The sequence below is a fragment of the Micromesistius poutassou genome (genome assembly GCF_964030765.1).
Source record: "Micromesistius poutassou genome assembly, chromosome: 4".
Classification (NCBI taxonomy): domain Eukaryota; kingdom Metazoa; phylum Chordata; class Actinopteri; order Gadiformes; family Gadidae; genus Micromesistius; species Micromesistius poutassou.
In genome coordinates this window covers 10,671,509-10,690,218 of record NC_140274.1, presented here as the reverse complement: position 1 = coordinate 10,690,218, position 18,710 = coordinate 10,671,509, and the positions used below count along the sequence as shown (strand labels likewise).

The following is an 18,710-nucleotide window of genomic DNA, read 5'->3' as shown; positions in this document are numbered from 1 at the left end:
TTATATGTACATGTTTTTTTAACACATTTACTGTGATTATATGCCTGCAATTAAAATGTGATGCATGCTAACTGCTCCTCTACTTGACTTCTAATGAAATGTATTGTTAACAAGAATTTCAACAAATCCATTTAAGTAACATACAAGGGTATATGCCACAAAGATGTTGCTATTCATCCGGCTTAAAGACAACCTACCGACACTTGGACAGATGTACTTTGCTGTAAACGAAAGGAGTCTTAATGCAGGACACACCATTCTGTGAGACGCAATGGTGTGAAGAACCTCAAGTAAGACATTGGAAAAGAAATGTTTTGGGAAAAAGGAACTCTCATGCCTTTTCTGTAAATAAGAATGTGTTCTCATGAAAGATGAGTCTGTAATGAGTGTCACAAAATAAAGGCATTGCTGTGCCTACATTTTGTTTTTGGATAAAATTTTGGTTTGAGGATAGATTGAAGTGATGTGTTATTTCCAACACTTAGAAACACATACTGCACACAATCTGTATTTACACATCTCCAACATTTGAAATGTTTTAGCATTTTTACTGTAATTGCTTTATTGGCAACCCATTGCATGAGTTGTACTCAAAGGTATTTCAGCATTTCACATTGTATTCTGAGTTCTAACCATGGCACTACAATGATAAAATGGGGGCCTGAGGCAGTGGATGATGTGATTGATTTGGTCACACATTCCAACTGACTTTCAGCACCTTCTAGGACAGTTGCAACTCAATTCACACACACACACACACACACACACACACACACACACACGCACACACACACACACACACACACACACACACACACACACACACACACACACACTTTTCGGATACAGTTCATGCAGTCTAGTGCAATGACAAGACCTGTAACTGGTGTGCTTGCTGTCTTCCTCTCTCTCTCTCTCTCACTGTCACTCTCACACAACATGTGCGCGTGCCAAGTAGTGTGAAGAAGATCTGCTGCTTGAATGGCAGACAGAGGACCCAAAACATTCTTACATTTTCAACCAACAATATCATATTATTTTGATCACATGCATGATCAGAATGTAGATGAGTAAATTCTGGCAATTTTTCTATTGTTGATATATTTTTCTAGGAAACAAACAAAGTTCTGGGGCTATTCATAAAACCATAGATTTCTGAAAGCAACTGGGCCGATTGAGTGGTATCTTTAATTGTGGCTAACGCTATGTAACTGCTTGTCCATTTTTCGTTTTCATGAGGCCAAAAACTCATATTCTGAAATATTCATGTGTAAAATGCCATACAATATTCATTCATATGTAATCGTATTACTACCTGGTGAATTCCTTTGCCTTACTGGCAGTGAGTGTCATGAAAATTCATGTATTCTCTCGACTAAAGACGGATCTCCTATAGCTCTTCCCTAACGTGTCCTTATTTAAATCCCCAGAGAGATGTCCCCCTGCACACTAACGACCGGATTCACACCAATCATATCTGGTGGCTCTGTTGGCGCCACTGCATCTATATTGAATGAAGTCATATACCACTCATCATTACCAGCATCTCCTCCTGAACTGGTGACCTTTAATACCTCACTTTAACTTAACAAGCCTAAGTCTGCTCCGGTTTAGTGCAATTTTCTATTAAATCCTATTGTTAAACTTTGAATCATAGTCAAGCACAGATATTACTATGTTGCAATTTGTTAAACTCAGTAGAAGGAAAGGATTATTTTTTCTCGTATGTAACCCCTCATGTAACCCCCAGATTGAAATATTTAACCTTTGCTCCCACCTGATCTACGTCCTTAAAATAATCTTGCGCTGCGCCTTGTTATAAGGTTGTTCTCCTGGGCCCTAATACATCCGATTCTACCCGTTGCCACTGACCTATTTCCTCCCCATTTCCCTCTGGGGGGGCGCCCCCAGGTTGCATGGGAGGGACAGCACCATGACACACCCTCCATAGTCACTGTCCATCATCGTCGCATGGAAACTCGGAAATCCCACAACCACAGAGCAGAGCTCTGCCTCTCCAATGGCGATGTACTGTGCCTTCTCCTGTGAGCTCCAAAATACAATCTGAATATTGAAAGGAATTTTTAGTGACAAACTCAGATAACCATGGAGGCAATCTGTGCCAAAGTGGGATTAAGATGCCTGTTTACACAAGGCCTGTTTTGTCTGGCTGTATCTTCGGTTTCCCTTCCTCCAATTTCCACTGGGAGATTGACATTGTGAGGGCTGTTCCGGATTTGGTGATTGGCATCTCTAAATATAGTGGCTGTGGAAGACAGAGTGCACACAAAGAGGGACTCTTCTTTTAATAAGATAATGATGGATCGGCATCCTAATAATCAGTGAGCTGATACCTTGGCAGAGTCTAGTTTGAAGTCTGTGTGCATGTAGGTGTCAAGATACAAAGGCTTCAAGGTAACACTTCCGACGCACAAAGGCATTGCGCGCTTATTGCGGAAAGCCATTTGTCTCTCTAATATTGATTTAATTCCTTTTTCAAACACATTGGCTGAAAGGGAACAAGTTATTTCCTGTTCTCTACGATGATGGATTACAGAGGCGGATAACAGTCAGCAGACTACTACAGTCTTAAATGAAAAAATATATTTTGGAATTGTCAAATAACTTATAATAGCCATCAACAGCACACTGTATAGACAACTTACTAGTCAAACTAGTCAACAATTGCTTCAGTAACTTTGACACAGTGGAAAGGATAACAAAATATAAACCTGGCAGGGTATATGGCTTTCCAGAGAAAAAAATAAAGAGTTGACGCTTCATTTAAATGCATTTCTACCGTAACATTGTGCAATCTATGTTTTTCTGCACAACACATGAGTTAAATAAACATATAAGTACCTTTTATAGATGTTCTTTGGATTGCTTTGGATTGCAAGAGTAGACACTGATAAATGCATACGTGTATTCAAGTGATACAGATAAAGATTACCATATGGATGACATTATGACTTATGGTGTTTAAAATAGACTTCTCTCTTATCTTCCAATAAATTCTTTATGAATTCATAAATTCACTTTCCTTTTCCACTTCACTTTTCAAAAGCCGTAAAAGAGCAGCAATACTTTGTACTCCAATCCATCATGTGACATATTCAAAAGAGAACCACGGTCACGGTAATGTAATTTACTGCTGTACTCCTGTCCTTCTATCCTCCCTCCTATGGCTTCACAACATGGATCGTGTTCAGTGTCTCACTAGGCCTCGGAGGAAACGCTTTGTCATACAAGGAAAAGAGAGCACATTGGTTTTGATTTATTTCTCAAGAGGAACACTTTTTTTCTGCCAACACAAGTTAAAAAACCAACGTTGGTGGATATGCATGGCAACAGAGTGAGTTGGAGCATAGTGCTGACTGTAGCTGAATAACAGCTTGTGTACTACAGAAACTACTACTCTTCCAAATGTATCTGCCTGGCTGTTTTTCATCTCCTTCCAGAAGAAATCAGTGGAGACAGGATCTAGTCATTTGTCATTATTAATCCATTCTAGTTTGAGAATCAATCTAAACATTAACACAATCACATTATAGGCCAGGAGTTGTGAAGGAGTCAGTTGCACTGGGATTTAAAGAAGGGGAATGGAGGGCTCCCTTGCCGAGGGTGGTTATAAACTGAATGTTTATCTGATGAGTATTTCTACTTCTCCATTTAGAAACACCCTTTTGTTCCCTGATTTACATTCAAAATTGGTCCCATTCCATACACCTTGTTAATCATTTTTTCCCCTTGTGCCCTTGTTCACCCAACCTCTTCTAAGGCTCTGAGTGGAACAATGGCGATAACTGAAAGGCTTGAGCTAACATCAAATGGTCTTAATATTAGCATCACTGATATGGGTAGTCAGTTTTGGGAGTAGCACCCTAAAAAAGCTAATTTGTGACACATGATATAATAATATAATAATATAATAATTATATATATATATATATATATATAATACATATTACTTTTGTGTATGATATTAAACATTATATATTTGGTTATACTCAGTGATACAAAGAAATACGTGTTTTTTATTATATATTGTCAAGTAACGCGTTACCATTCAATATCAAGTTCTCTTATCGTAGATATAATAAGGGGCTCAGCAAGTGCTCCAAGCCTCCACCAGACAAAAATGATACAATATCTGCAATCGCAAAGAAGACTTGTTGCTGTTTTCAGCTCAAAAATGCCAAACAAATTTACCCTGATATTCATTTTATAAAAATAGCCCTGAAAAAAGTAAATAGACCCCAAATACAAATAGTTTTACCGTATTAGATTTAGCTCTTATAAGTGAATCCAAATGATAACACAATAAACACAATAAAAATAGTTAATAACAATGTTGTTATTTGGTTTTGTAAAAGGGAGGATGTTTTGCTTCAAGTGGCTATATCTGTCATCAGATTCAGAAAATAAAAACTTGTTCAGTGTTTTAATTGGAACATTAATGCTGATTTTGCATCATAAATCAGCGCTCATGTGTCAGAGCCTCCTACATATAGCCTGCTGTTTAAGGGGACACTTTATTGGTGCAACACTGTCATGAACACGCTCTTCCATTAATAAGAGTCAGAGACGGACTACCAATTTCCACCTCCATTTTTGAAGCATAGGAGCATTGGAATCTTAGTAAATATAAATGTTTTAGAATTTTGCATTTTGAGACGGGAATGAATCAGTCCCGTCTTGAGACACAGGGGAGTTGACAAGCAAGCTACTCACCGCTTTTAAAGTTAGGAGAACATTTTTGACAACAGTTGCCACTGTGTGTGCATGTGTGCATGTGTCCCCTTCCCATTCTACAACAATATGTGGAGGACATCTTGGGACCTGAAAAACCTTTTGCTGCCACTGAAATTGGAAACGCTTCCACCTATAGAGTGGATAAGTCATTTACCTTCAGCAGTGCAATACATATTAAAATACCTGACATGTTAGACATGTTGGTTGGATATTGTGTAGTGTAAGCTGCAAGCTCAGTGTAACAACATAACATATTGATAGTAATATTCAAAATGACAGGATACAAGGGCGTGAAATATTGTGTGTTAGCTCTCTAGCTCGCTGGCACACAATATTACCATACTCTCATGTCAAATATAGTTTACCTCTTTTACAAGTGTCCACATTTTGCCTGCTTTATTCATTAATGTTATTCATTTCAACAGTTTCAGGGCACACATATCAAAGTTGTGTGCTCTTGTCTTGATGATTTATTACATATTGACGGAATATAGCAGTCAGCGCCTGTGTCTGGCGCTCCTAATGGAAATGTGAATTAGGCGGTCGGAGTGAACCAAGGATTCACTGACAGGTCAGACAATTCAACATACAAGCTTGAGAGCTTTGTTATTTCTATAGTATAGTTATATAGTTTCTATAGTAGGGAGGCTGGCTAGAGGAAAATTCCGTTGACACATTTGAAGTGTTCTAATATAATTTCGATATAAAATATGGATTCCAATTCCAAGAATAATCCATTCTGATTTCAACCAAGATCCATGTGAATTGCTGAGGCCTAATTTTTTATAGCTGTGTATGTGATCCTTCAAATTTCATAAATAAAAATTGGGATCATCTTTAATGATCCCTGCAATATGAATTGAGATGAAACACTATTAAGACCAATAGGGATATGTGTTATTCATAAATAATACTTAAAAGTCCCTCGTAAGTGATGTTTCAATGGCTCTCCTTAAACATCCCAAGTGCTTGGTATATGTTTTTGAATGAGTATCAAATGGAGTGGAGGCCTGTGTGAAAAATGAAGCAAATCAGTACCTCCTCTGGACACTATGTGAGAACTGCATGGATCACTTTCTGTCGTGTTCAGGTCAAATCTGACCGATTTCCTACTTTCATTAATCATAAATATTGTGTTTTACATTTTATTGTCTCAAGGCCTTATGATATCCTCCACACTAGGCAAAACCTGAGTTTATCCTAAAACCTGTGGTGTTCCCGGTCAAAAATGACCGCCATAGGAAATGAATGGGTGACCCTAGATTGTGTTCATCCATCAGATAGTACACAACCACAAATTCACCATCACCACCGCATGCACACACAATTTCTGTGTCTATTCTTTGTATATTTACTGCAGTTATTCATGTAAACCAGTAGTCTGAGACATTGTTTACAGCTTAAAGGGGAGTTAAATTAAATTTGGTGATGATCAATTTTTTTTGTGTGTTAATGTAAGAGCAGTTAAAACAAGCCGGTCAAATTAGACCGGGAGCACCAAAGTAAGGGTGGAGAAACAAACACGACACAAAGGTTAAATCCATCCAGTCTGTGAACACAGTATACCACTGTGTTTCAGAGACAGAGACAAGTGAGTGGATTGGAGGAAGCGGGTGAGTGTAGAGACAGTCTTGCTGCACAACTCATTCGACAATCACAGCTGGGTAGCAGTGATTGTCGAATGAGTTCAAGGATGACTGACTGACAAAAGCAGCAGGGGAAGTGAGGGAATCAAGCTGTCCCACGAAATTAGAGGGTCTGAGAGAGCATTGCTAGTGGACGGCAAGGGAAGACCACCCCTCCCTGTCAATCATCCAGTCCACTTCTTCTCAACAACGGATTTCTTGAAGACGCCATGGCCGAGGAGGGGGGGGGGGTTACCCCTGCTATACTCCCCACACTCCAGAGTCACATCGCCCTCCTACGGCGGCAGCTGCCCCATTTCTTACTTTGGCCATGCTGACATTCTGCATTCTTCCTCTGAACCATGAGCCGCAGAATGCCCATTGAGGCCAATTGTACAGAATTGGGCAGCCAGTGAGTGATTTGGTGCGGAGTGGGCTCTGGATCAGTGGTGTCAGCAGTTGGATCAGACCGTGCAGCCGCATCAATCGCTTGGCTGGATCTGAAAAACTCTGGTTGGCATCCAACATGCCCAAAATCAACGGGATTGGAGGCAGGCCTAGTGGGCATTGTTTTCATGCTTGGACTTAACGCTGGCCAACTGCACTGACTCAGATGCCCTTTCTCACCCAATTTAACACATGGGAGAATGCCGGGCCCTGTCCCTACGTGGTCCAGTCCCGGATCGATGCTCCAGTCCTATGGTCGCAGAGAGACAGAGCTGCCCACTAACAAGACCTGAACTAAAGGGGAGGAGGTTCTATCCACTGGTGCATCTCAGAGAGAGATGAAGAAATACAACCATTTATCTATATGCGCCTATAAAGAATAGTACCTTCCTAACTTCTAAGTATGAGAATGGATCAAAAAAATATATATAATCTGTCCAAAGGTGTAGGAGCCTCACCTTAATCAAAGCCATAAGTAATTTGTATTAAATCCTGCATCCTAAAGTTGATATATTTCAAGCACAGACAGTTATTACAATTGCAATATTAAAAAAGTTCACATTTTCAAGCTTGCTGCAATAAACGGTTGTCATCGTAATTGAAGGAGATTTCGTCCAAAGCTTAGAGAGCAAAGAATCTGACTATACATTCAGTATGTGGCTGTGAATTAAGTAGATTTACACCTCTGGAAGTAAGAGGTGAGTGGCATCTCTGTGTCAGCGAGAGCGACAAGCTGTGTGGAAAACAATCCTCATTTGTCCACAGAGACTTGATATTATCTCCACTGAAGCCAGAAGGACCGAGTGGGCCAGTGTGTTGAAGGTAGAAGAAAATGGAAGAGATTAATTTCACGTCAAATTCACTCCTCAGCCTCTCGGTCTGTTTGCCAGCCAAGTACAACATTTGGCCGATTTAAAAAATAGGATTATTTTTATTTAACACTAAATCCATGTTGGCTGCCCTGATAATAGCATGAAGAAAAATTGTTTCATTTATTCTGTTATGGTTATTTATGTGTTTCCTAAAACAAATAAAAAGCCTTTCCACAGCAACTGTTGTATAGTATAGAAGTAGTTTGGAGTTTATAGGCTAATACACTCCCAACTACTCCCAACTCCCAACTGTTTCAGTATCATATATTCAAATGCTATAGACAAAAACATAGAAAGGATGGAAATTATTTTGTCATTAGGAAGGCATAAACGTTACTAACAGCGTTACTTTTTTCAGTAATTAGGATTAGGCGCATTAGGCTACTATAATTTAAGCTGTTTTTTCATCAGACCAACTAGTTCTCTCTCTTTACTGTTCTTCCTTGGTTAGTGGGTGTGAGACCAGTGGTGGTTTTAGGCACGGGCGAAGCGGGCACCCCCGCCTGGGGGTGAAATTTTTGATTGGTTAGAAGGGCTCTCCTTTAGATTGTGTTTCGATTAGTCCTAGCTGTTTGCGGGAGTTGCAGGGGCGCCGGCTGCAGGCGCCCCTGCTTGCTGAGAAGGTGCCGTCACAGAAGATCGCACTACACAGCAATGTAACACCTCCACAACAACCAACCCCAAGGTAATCCAGGGGGCCCCGAAAAGGTCCAAACCCCTATTAGAGTTGCACCCGCAGAATCCCTTGCGCAGGACCCGCATAGGCGTCCACGGCAGTGGTCAACAGACCAAAAAGTCGGAAAGCCTACAGAAACTATAGATAGTTAATATGACAATCACATTATTAAAAGTAGAAAAAATAGGAGCAATGATTTAGAAATTATTTTTTTGGGAGCATGCTTTTGCAAGTAGTTCACCGCCCCAACTGCCCATATGGACAGCACGCGCCTGGTATAGAGCAATACTCTAATGAAATTAGTGGGCTAAAGTCAGTCACACCTTGAATTTCTTGCAATTGAGAAAAGTTTATCTTTCACTCATATTGTTATGATAAAACATGGCTGTGTTGTTGTTGTTTTTTTGGGGGGGGGGGGGGGGGGCGCTCAGAGGGGGTCTCGCCCGGGGTGTAATTCAATGTGGACCGCCACTGCGTGAGACAATCGCATTAATGATAACGATTCGCTGCGGTAGAGTAAAATTTCAAGCCAATCAGAGGTCGAGTTGGGCGGGTGTTGTTTACACAAATTCAAAAGCACGCATAGTCGGACACACAACAACATAAGTGAGTCAACGAGAAACAGGAATGGCAAGCCCAAATAATAATATAGCATAATAATAATAAAAATAGCATTTTTTAAATGGAAGTATAGCCATTACTTTTCCCTCCAAGAAATGAAAGGAACAATTGTTATCGTGAAATGCATATTATGCTCTGGACAAAGTGCCTCTCCACATCGGTGTCAAGTAATTTCAAACATCTTTCAACGTTGCATGCTTCCATGCATTCCATGCTTCCGTGCATGAAAATGCACATGTATTTTGAGTTCCATTAAAGAGGGGTGGAGGTGGGGTCCAATGTCAAAATTTATTTGACATTGGAGCATTTAAAAATATACTTAAATATACATTCCATAGGAACTAGTTACTTTTATAATTTGTAAATGAGTAACTAATTTAGTTGGGTGAAGTAACTAATTACTTTTTTAAAGCAACTTGCACAACACTGATTAAATCTCATCTCACCACAAGGTCTGCAACTGGCGATATATTTACAGTGAATAAAAACTGAGGCAAACATCACTTTTAATTAGAATGTTAATAAGGAGAGGACGACTTTTCGGTAGCTCATCATCATAGAAGAACCAAGGAGGGCAATGGGATGGAAAGGGCTTTGGGTAATCCTCTACACATAAACTGGGATGAGGATAACCACCCCTAGATCAATGGTAGGATGGCAGCCATTAGGGATGCGTTTGGGACCCGCCTTGAGATGGGCGGGCAGCATGTCCTCTTCGTTCCTGTACACATGTTCCAAACTTTGATCTTGGGTAAGCGTCAGAACTACACTGCAGTCTTGGTTACTCAGGGCACTTCTCCAAAGACTCACTTTCATCATGAAGCAGCACTATTATTCCTGATGGAAGACTTGATTGCTGGCCTTTCCGCAGCCGGTGACAGGCTATGCTTTGTGATCATTTTCTGAGATGTGGCCCCCAAAAAATTTAACAGCCTTCAATGTAAATGGTTTCTGAAGGGAAAATCATAAATCAGCATACATTATGGGATGCTATCTGGGACTCTGCAGGGATTAACAATCATGCAATGAGACCAAATCCAATGGGGAGATGTAACATGACATGTGTTCGAGGCAGTGCTTGTAGATTTGTCTGAGCATGTATGGCAAACCCATGGATGTTTTTGTGTAGGAGTGTACACATGTGTAGGGTGTTTATGAAGTGTAAATGGAGTGTGCTGCAGTTTCCGCTCTGGGCTTTCGGAGATAAGAGAGAGGTCCACCATTAATCATCGCTGAGGAACACATGTGATAACATGACCAGAGCAGAGGGGAGGTAGGGGAAAGGGAGAAGAATCAGGAGAAGAGAATCAGGCACTTCTTCGATTGTTCTGGAGAGAACATTCAGGACAGGGTGATGACAAAATAAAAGGATGCTGCGCCACACTGTTGTATTACTCCAGAGGACATTTGGTGCTCTATAGAATACGTAATCACTTGCCGAAGGCTGCAAGCATCAATGGCAAGACTTGTTTTTGTATTGTGTGCACGTGTGTGCACGTGCATATTTGTGTGTGTGTGTGTGTGTGCATGTATGTTTGCATGTGTGTGTGCATGCAAGTGTATGTGTGTCTGTTTTGCATTGTTTCATGCAGTGATACATTTCATAAATAGCATAATGTGTAAATTAACTACCATCTCTACAATCCCAAAGCTCTAGAAGCCCAAAATAGAGCCATCACTAGCAAGACACAGTAGGCGTCACACGAGAGGATAGGTTTGGACCAGACATTGTTTTTGAATTTATTTTCCACAATTATATTGCAAAGCAGGTCTCTATGTGATGACAAGGCTGAGAGTGCTTTCCTCCACATCATCTCTCCAAGAAAAAAAAGGACAAAAAAGGAAGAACACATCTCCTCTGAAACGTGATAGATCACTCACATACAATTAGCCCAGCAAGGGCCAGAGTGGCCTGTCTGGAAGCGAGCTAGGTTCTTCTGAGGTGACACACCTAGGTCAAAGAGACGACTGCATTAGTCATGCTTGCAGTTGCTTTACAGGGAAGGGCTGAATAAATAGCTTAACCCTGCCAGGTAAGATAGGCTGCGCTGAGACCGAGTAATGTCTCCCCTTAGGGAGGGTACTGCTAACTTCCTGTGAGAGGTGGAGCACGTGATTGTTAAGCAGTCTTCCTCATTCATAATGCCACGATTTGAAAGATTTCTGAAGAAATCATTTGTCCTTGTTAATATATCGCACAATGTTGCATATGGGTTTTTAACTTTATATATTTAGCATGCTCAGGTTTCCTGAGGTGCAAGGTCAGCGATGGTAATGACATTGAGATAAAGAGTTGTTATCCAATGTCTCCCGGTTTACAGCTAAACAACTAATTAGATCTACAAATTGGAAATCCCTTTGGTTTGGAGACACAGCACATGTAACCTAACCAATTTTGAGGATACAATTTGTGTTATCTGACCCAATGTGAGGATAACAGTGTTAAGAGAAATATATATAGAGAGAGATAGATCGATTTTTTTAATGGCAAATGTTCTAGCTTGCTCATAAATATAGATTTCCATTCAGGAGACCTTATCTACCATAAGGAGACAATCATAAATATACAATACAATATAGAACAATGCCTTATTTGTTTGTTCTATATTCTGTGTTATAGATTCCGATATTTGAGTACAGTACTACCATCATTTTTACCGTCATTTTTAATTTCAGAAATAATAACAGATGTTGTTTTTTTATGGACTGCCGGTTTGGCTGTCCATAAATCAACAACATATCACTCCCCAGTTTTAATTTCAGAATTCTATTATTGAGCATTCCTTTCAAAGTCATGGTTTCTGAAATGAATGTCATTTGACGTTTTAATGTTACGTGATGTTTTAATGTCACGTGATGTTTAAATGTTATGTGATGCCTGTAGATGCGTTCTACGTGTAACCCCCATTAACATTTGTTATTCCATTAAATAATGAATTAAATGCTTAGCTTCCACATGTCACCTCTTATTTGTGCAAAGTTCAATATCATTTGGTTCAATGTCACTCTAGTCAAGGTTTGTCTTGGCAAGTCAAACAATAACGAATCTCTTGACAGCCTGAGCAAACATAGACACGGTGAAACTCGCTTACCCAGTGAGCTCACCCAGTAATGATTTAACGGGCACTGAATTCTGCTGAACTTTAAGATTGTTTCCACAGCTACTTAAATGACATCACCTTCCTCTTGTATGTTTCCTGCATCAAAGGGAAATTAAGTTAGGCATTTGCAAACCCAATTAAGGGCTAATAGGAGGTATCCAGTGTGGCGTGGTTGGTGGAAAAAGGTCAGGCTGCACCATTGATTTATGCACTCACCATTAGATGCTTTTGGGAGATTTGGGACCAATTCACAAGGGAACACAGTGTGGCGTAGGTACCAAGCAGAGTTTATCACATGGAATGTTTCAATAATAATAATAATAATAATAATAATAATAATAATAATAATAATAACAACAATAAAAAATATAGATAATAATTAACATTACGGGTACAAAATAAACCATTCTGATTTGCATGTGATCACTGCTGTCAATCATATCTTCAGGTTGAAGAGAACACACCTGATGACCTTGTGTTTCCTGTCATACACATGCCTCACTGACAGCAAACTGAAACACAGTCCGACAGGTTGAGCATCTCCGGGATGTCGTGAGCATACCACAAATATTTGTAATTCTTTGTCAACATCATTTGATTTGCTTTCAGTTCCAAAAGGCACAGGCCTCTTTCAAATAAATATCACTATATCATCTTCTGGAACACCAGATCTCAATCTCTGCACGTATCGTACGAGCAGTCGCACCGGTCATCACACACATCAAGCATGACGCTCTGTGACCTCTTGTTGCTGGGGGAGACACATACATTAAAGAATGTCATTATATGCATGGTTAGCATCAGAATCATTACCCTATGGACAATAGAACACTGGAGATGAGCAGATAAATACAACTACAATGTGTCACAGTGGTAATGTAGTGTTGCTAAGCCCGGGCTTTCCGAGCCATTGGTTCCCTGGCTACACACACTCACACACCCTGTTCATAGTCTGAGAGGTGCCCTGTTTTATAAATCTGCTTCAATATGCTTCAATAACTCATTACAGGAGCATGGACAGCCATTCATTTAACATTTTAACTCATGCCACATGTTTATTTTGTAATGTAGAGGGAATAAATGGACCCTGGATGACAATCAATAGCATCTTCCTATCTCCTCTAATTCCCCACTCACCGGATCTATCTTTTGACGAGCTGACGTTGTTTCCTGGAAACAGAGTCGTCTCGTCTGGCTTTACACATAAAGATTTGATCAATATAAATCAAGCATGGTGAATATGGGACTTACAGTTAAAGATAAAAAGAAAGGGTTGGCAGAGTTTCTTCTTTCATCTATCCAGGTGAAGAGGGGAGTTCTTCCTATCAGCCAGTAGTGCTCCTTGGTTGGAATGCCTGCTTGGTGGACTTGGTGATGCAATCACTAAATCCTTTCTTTTTACAAGTTGATTACATTTTTTTATTAAAATAACACATTTTCCTATACATACTGCGGGGATGCTTCACCTCAGTATGTTACCAACCTATTTAGGGCTGATTATTTCTTTACCAGGAGCTGTACTATTTCCTCCCGTTGACCCTTCCGGGCCAGATCCAGTGCTGTGGAACCAGACGAATCCAGCAGAGTCCTATCAGCCCCATTGAGTAGCAAGGCCTTCACGATGGCAGTGCAGCCGTGATTTGCCGCCAGGTGTAGCGGTGTGTCATTGTCCTTGTTTACCGCGTTAACCTCCGCCTGGTGTAAGATAAGCTCCTGCACACTGGTGAAACTGCAATTGATGCAGGCCAGATGTAGTGGTGTCCAGCCCACCTTGCTCTCCACCACATTGGGCCTGGCCTTGGCAGCCAGGAGATCGGCCACCAGGTCTCCGTGGCCGTGTTTGCACGCTATGTGTAGCGGCGTCCATCCGTTCTCCCCCTTGGCATTCACACTGCCGCCCAAACTCTCCAGCTCCAGCACGGTGGTCCTGTGGCCTTTGAATGCGGCCAAGTGCATGGGGGTCCAGCCTTGCTCGTTCCGTGGGTCGGGGTGGCCCCCGCTGGACAGCAGCGTCCTACAGATGCCCCTGTGGGCCTTGCGGGCTGCCACATGCAGCGGCGTGCAGCCACTGCTGTCCACACTGTCGACGAGCGCCCCGCTCTTCACCAGGTGCCTCACCACCCGGTTGAAGCCCCCCTCGGCCGCCAGGTGCAGGGCGGTGGTACGGGAGCGGTCGGCGGCGTTGGGATCGGCTCCCTTGCAGAGCAGCAGCTTGGCGATGCCCAGGTGTCCGTAGCAGCAGGCCAGGTGAAGAGGCACTCTCCCATGTTTCAGCTCGGCTCGACGGACCCCCTCCACCACCACCATCCCCTCCTCCTTCTTCACCGATGACGGCGGCGGCGGCTGCCGAGACAAGAGCAGCCGCACCACCGCCTCGTGGCCATTCTGGGAGGCCAGGTGGAGGGCGATCCAGCCCGTGTTGTCCGCCGTGTCCGCCGCCGCTCCGTGGTCCAGCAGCAACCGCGCGGTACGGTCGTCGCCATTCTGACAGGCGAAGTGAAGCGCCGTCCACTGGTCGTCGTCTGGGTGGGTCGCAGATGCCCCGTGCTCCAGCAGCAGGGACGTGATCTCATGCATCCTGGGTAGGAGACATTGTTTAGTCGCACTGATAGGTCCACCACGCGTGTTAGTTTGGAGAAAAAACAGAAAATTCTATTAACAAATTTGTGAAATGATTGAATGGGTTAATGAATGAATGACTGAATGGTGGGAATGATGTCGAGTTAAGGGTTGCAAATGAGGGTCACCCCTCAATTTATCTTTCGAGTATAAATAAAGGTAAAAAAAAAAAAAAAGTCAAATTACTAGTTAATAGAAAAGGTTATTGTTATTATGTTATGTTGTTGTTATTCAGTGTTCTTTCTCAGACCTGTGTAGGACCGCGACGATGAGAGGTGTGTAACCCCTGGCGCTTTGGCAGTTGACCTCGGCACCGAGATGGAGGAGGCGTCGGACACTCTCCGTGTCCCCGGTAGCGACGGTGTGGTGAAGCAGAGAGTTGTTTTCTGAGAACACCATGGAGGTGTGCTCCTTCCGCAAGGACTGGCGGAAACTTTTAAAATCCTTCTTTCTCAGAAGCGACAGCATGGCGGTAGAATCTATGAAATAACATTCATTGTTTGCAGAATGGATGACTTTTGAGGGTTTCGGTTTCTTGGTCTAACTGAAATATAATTAATTAAAACAATTATATTTTTGTCATGTGTAGATTTGGCTTTTATGGGCTGAATTTATTCAAGCAACCTAACATGCAGCCTTTGTACAACAAAGAACACAGCAACATCCCACAGTATACTCATTGTTTTACCTGGAGAAAGGTCAGGCATGTCCGGAGGAGGAATCTACATTAGAGAAAATAAAACATAATTTATCATTATAGAAAATTGCTAATAGTTCTTTAACAGAAATCCAGTGTTAGTCAAATATAGTTGCTCATATGAACTTTGTTAATAAGTATGACATATAGGATGACACAGACCTTCTGCGGTGTACTAGTCAGCTGAAGGTATTTTGGTCTCTGCTTGACAGAAATGTTGATGCCTGGAATCTTTAGGACTTCGCTGAGCACCTCTGTTGTACTCACGATATCTGCAAGCCAAGAAATGTTCTGTAGCAGAGCCTGTGCTAGTTTCAATGTTCCTTCCTGTTTTACAAGCTCATCGTAGTCTGCTCTCCCACACAGATACATAATGTATCTTACATGTATCTGTAATTATGATGTGAATGACCTTTTGTGCATCAATTACAGCAGCATTTTCCAACTAATAACTGTGAATTGGTTTTGAAGATGTAGGAATCGGAGATGGTAGTGGGTATAAGGAAGCTTTACATGTGATAGTATTCAGTAATATCAATCTTAATGCATAAATTGCTTGTTTCCTAGAGGTGGGATCTACACCCACCCACCAAGTTGACTGGGTTCTCGCTGCATAGTTTCATAACGACAAAAGGCCAAGTTAGCCTAACTGGCTTACATTACTTTATATAAAACAGTTGTGCATATACGCACGCACATGATGGTTAGCAATAGTAGTGACAGGAATACCTTATTTTATCTTCGAGATTTCATCATACTTTGAGAAAGGTCTATCTATACATAGATACAGACAAAGAGATAGACGAAACCCAGAACATTTTCTTTAGATGCTTATTTCTGCCCCAATAGTCACAAGTTTAACTTTAACTTTCAATTTTAACATCCATTACCCTGTCACTCATAGTGCCTGGCATGTTTTGTATGGAGGAGGCGAAGAAGCTGTGAGGCCTAGAGTGTACCTGCAAACTGTGGCCTTGTGTGGGGGTCCTGGTCCCAGCATTGCTCCATGATGTCAATCATCTGGCCACACTCAGGGGGCTTGTCGTCAGGCACCATGTCTACACAGGGCCTCTTACCCCCTGATACCTGCACCAGCACCGTGGTCACACTGCGCCCTGCACACACGCACACACACACACACACACACACACACACACACACACACACACACACACACACACACACTGTAGACTGTAGTAAAATATGGTGGAACACAAAAAAAATTGATGATTTGTTTGTTGTTGTCTTATCTGATTCCCTTGGGTGGTTTGGGTGAAAGTGTTTGACATTGAGTTATGAGCTGTCAGGAGAGTTGTCTACCTGGGTACGGTCTTTGCTGTGTCAGAATCTCCCACATGACAATTGCAAAACTACAGAAACAGAGCACATTCCCATCAGTTTAAAAAAGTTGTCCCAATTAGTCAAAGTTTTCATTTTTACTTGTCACATCCTAAGTAGCAATGCTGGAAAACCTTTCACGGCAAATTCACAAAAATAAATGAATAAGAAATAAATTATATTTTCTAAAGTAAATAAGCTCACAAAATGTATTTTTCATACATTTATTCCAGAGATGTAACCCTGAGACTGCTTTGCATACCTGTTTATTGTTGTTCTCACCAACTAAGCCACATACACTTCCACCTTATGCAAATGTGATATTTATTTTAAAGACGTAAATACCACTTTAGGTTTTGCTACAGACACAATTCCGGTGAAGCATCTTCAATCAGAAATATACGATTGCTTCAGAGTTTAAGAAGGTTGAGAAATATTCAATATCAATATTTCACGATACATACGACATACCTATACACGTCAAAAGCAGCTCCAGGAGGTTGGGGAGACATGTTGAACATCTCAGGAGGAATGTAACTAATGTTTCCTCTGGCCGTCAGGTATTCCAGGAATGTCCCCTTATCCAAGCCCTCATCCCACTTGATTAACCCAGAATCTGAAATCTTTTGATAAAAAAAAAAAAAAAAAATTATTCTCCCCCTAATTGACGCCTTGCGAGCCCAGACAAGTATATTTAATGAGCCCGCAAACACACTCAAGCATCTCTCAGGCATGTCGCTAGGCTCATTATATATATATCCACACTCTACTGTGCCTAGGCTGTTTCACTTTTTTACAGACGCAATTTTGGTTCTCACTTTGATGTGGAGGTGCTCATCGAGCAGGAGGTTGGATGTCTTGAGGTTGAGATGAAGCATGGGGGGAGTCATGCTGTGGAGGAAATTCATGCCCATGGTGACCTCGTGAATCATCTGGAACTTCTTGGGCCACATGAAGGTGTGACTCGCCAGGAGATGGTCCAGGGAGCCATTACTCATGTACTCCATCACCACCGCAGCTGGGTCGCTGCACAGCCCATAGATGGAAACTATATATTTGATTTTCACTTTTGCTATTTCTGAGACCTCCTCTGTCATTCTTCTGTAGGAGGTTGAGGAGGTTGTGGGGGGAAGAAAAGGGAGAGAGAAGAGAGAAAAGGGGAGCGAAGATGGTTGTAGGGTCGTTAAGGCCTTCGACACATCACTTGAGGTGGATTGTTATACAGTTGTATTAGGCCGACATCTCTTTTGTGATTCAGAGAAAGAGGTACCAGACCACTGCTATTTATCTTATATTTTTGAAGAGAACATAAGCAATAAAATACAAAAGAATCCAAGGTGAAATCAAAGCAGAAGGAAATTGTGTCTCACCTGTAGAAATTGTTTGCAGACAGGCTTGTATCTAAACATTTCAGGGCACATTGCTCCCGCCAGACATTCAGCCTGACTCTGTACACTTTGCTGAATCTGCGCTCGGCCACATTTATCCAGTCGGGCCCAAAGTCACTCTTCTTGAAGTTCCTCAACTTTCCAGGGGCTCCGTCGAGACAATCCATACGGACAATTGATCCTCACCAACACACGCTAACACTACACAGATTTACTCGCTAATCACACACACAAACAAGGATTAGGCTCCGGGCCCGATGGAGATTATGAGCTGCACAGGAACTCGCTCTTCTGCGCCAGCCGCGTAGAAGTCACCATGGGGACGGCATGGTAACACAAAGTGTAGGAGCTCCACGCATTTCAATGTCAGCGGCTTCACAACATCATGTTAAATCAGACAGAGTCTGCTCGGACTTGGTTTTCATATCTACTGAATTTACGGGAGGAGTGGCAACTGTGTGGCTTGCCTTGTAATGTCACAGGACTGGTTTCTATCAGACTGCCTCAGGATTTCTGGCATAGCTTTCTTCTTTAAAAGGGAAACTGGATCTTCCACACACCAGCTATTGCT

The 18,710-nt window shown here is 41.8% G+C and overlaps 1 protein-coding gene across 1 annotated transcript; it reads right to left on the bottom strand.

Moving 5' to 3' along the window:
- Nucleotides 1-13,594: 13,594 nt before the first annotated feature.
- ankk1 (ankyrin repeat and kinase domain containing 1) lies at nt 13,595-18,306 on the bottom strand (the record flags this gene model as incomplete). The annotated part of the gene is made up of 9 exons (XM_084466340.1): nt 13,595-14,675; nt 14,967-15,195; nt 15,405-15,438; nt 15,576-15,685; nt 16,373-16,528; nt 16,734-16,783; nt 17,223-17,374; nt 17,570-17,852; nt 18,122-18,306. The coding sequence occupies 9 exons, from the start codon at nt 18,304-18,306 to the stop codon at nt 13,595-13,597; spliced, it is 2,280 nt and encodes a 759-aa protein (XP_084322466.1).
- Between the last annotated feature and the right edge of the window lie 404 nt (nt 18,307-18,710).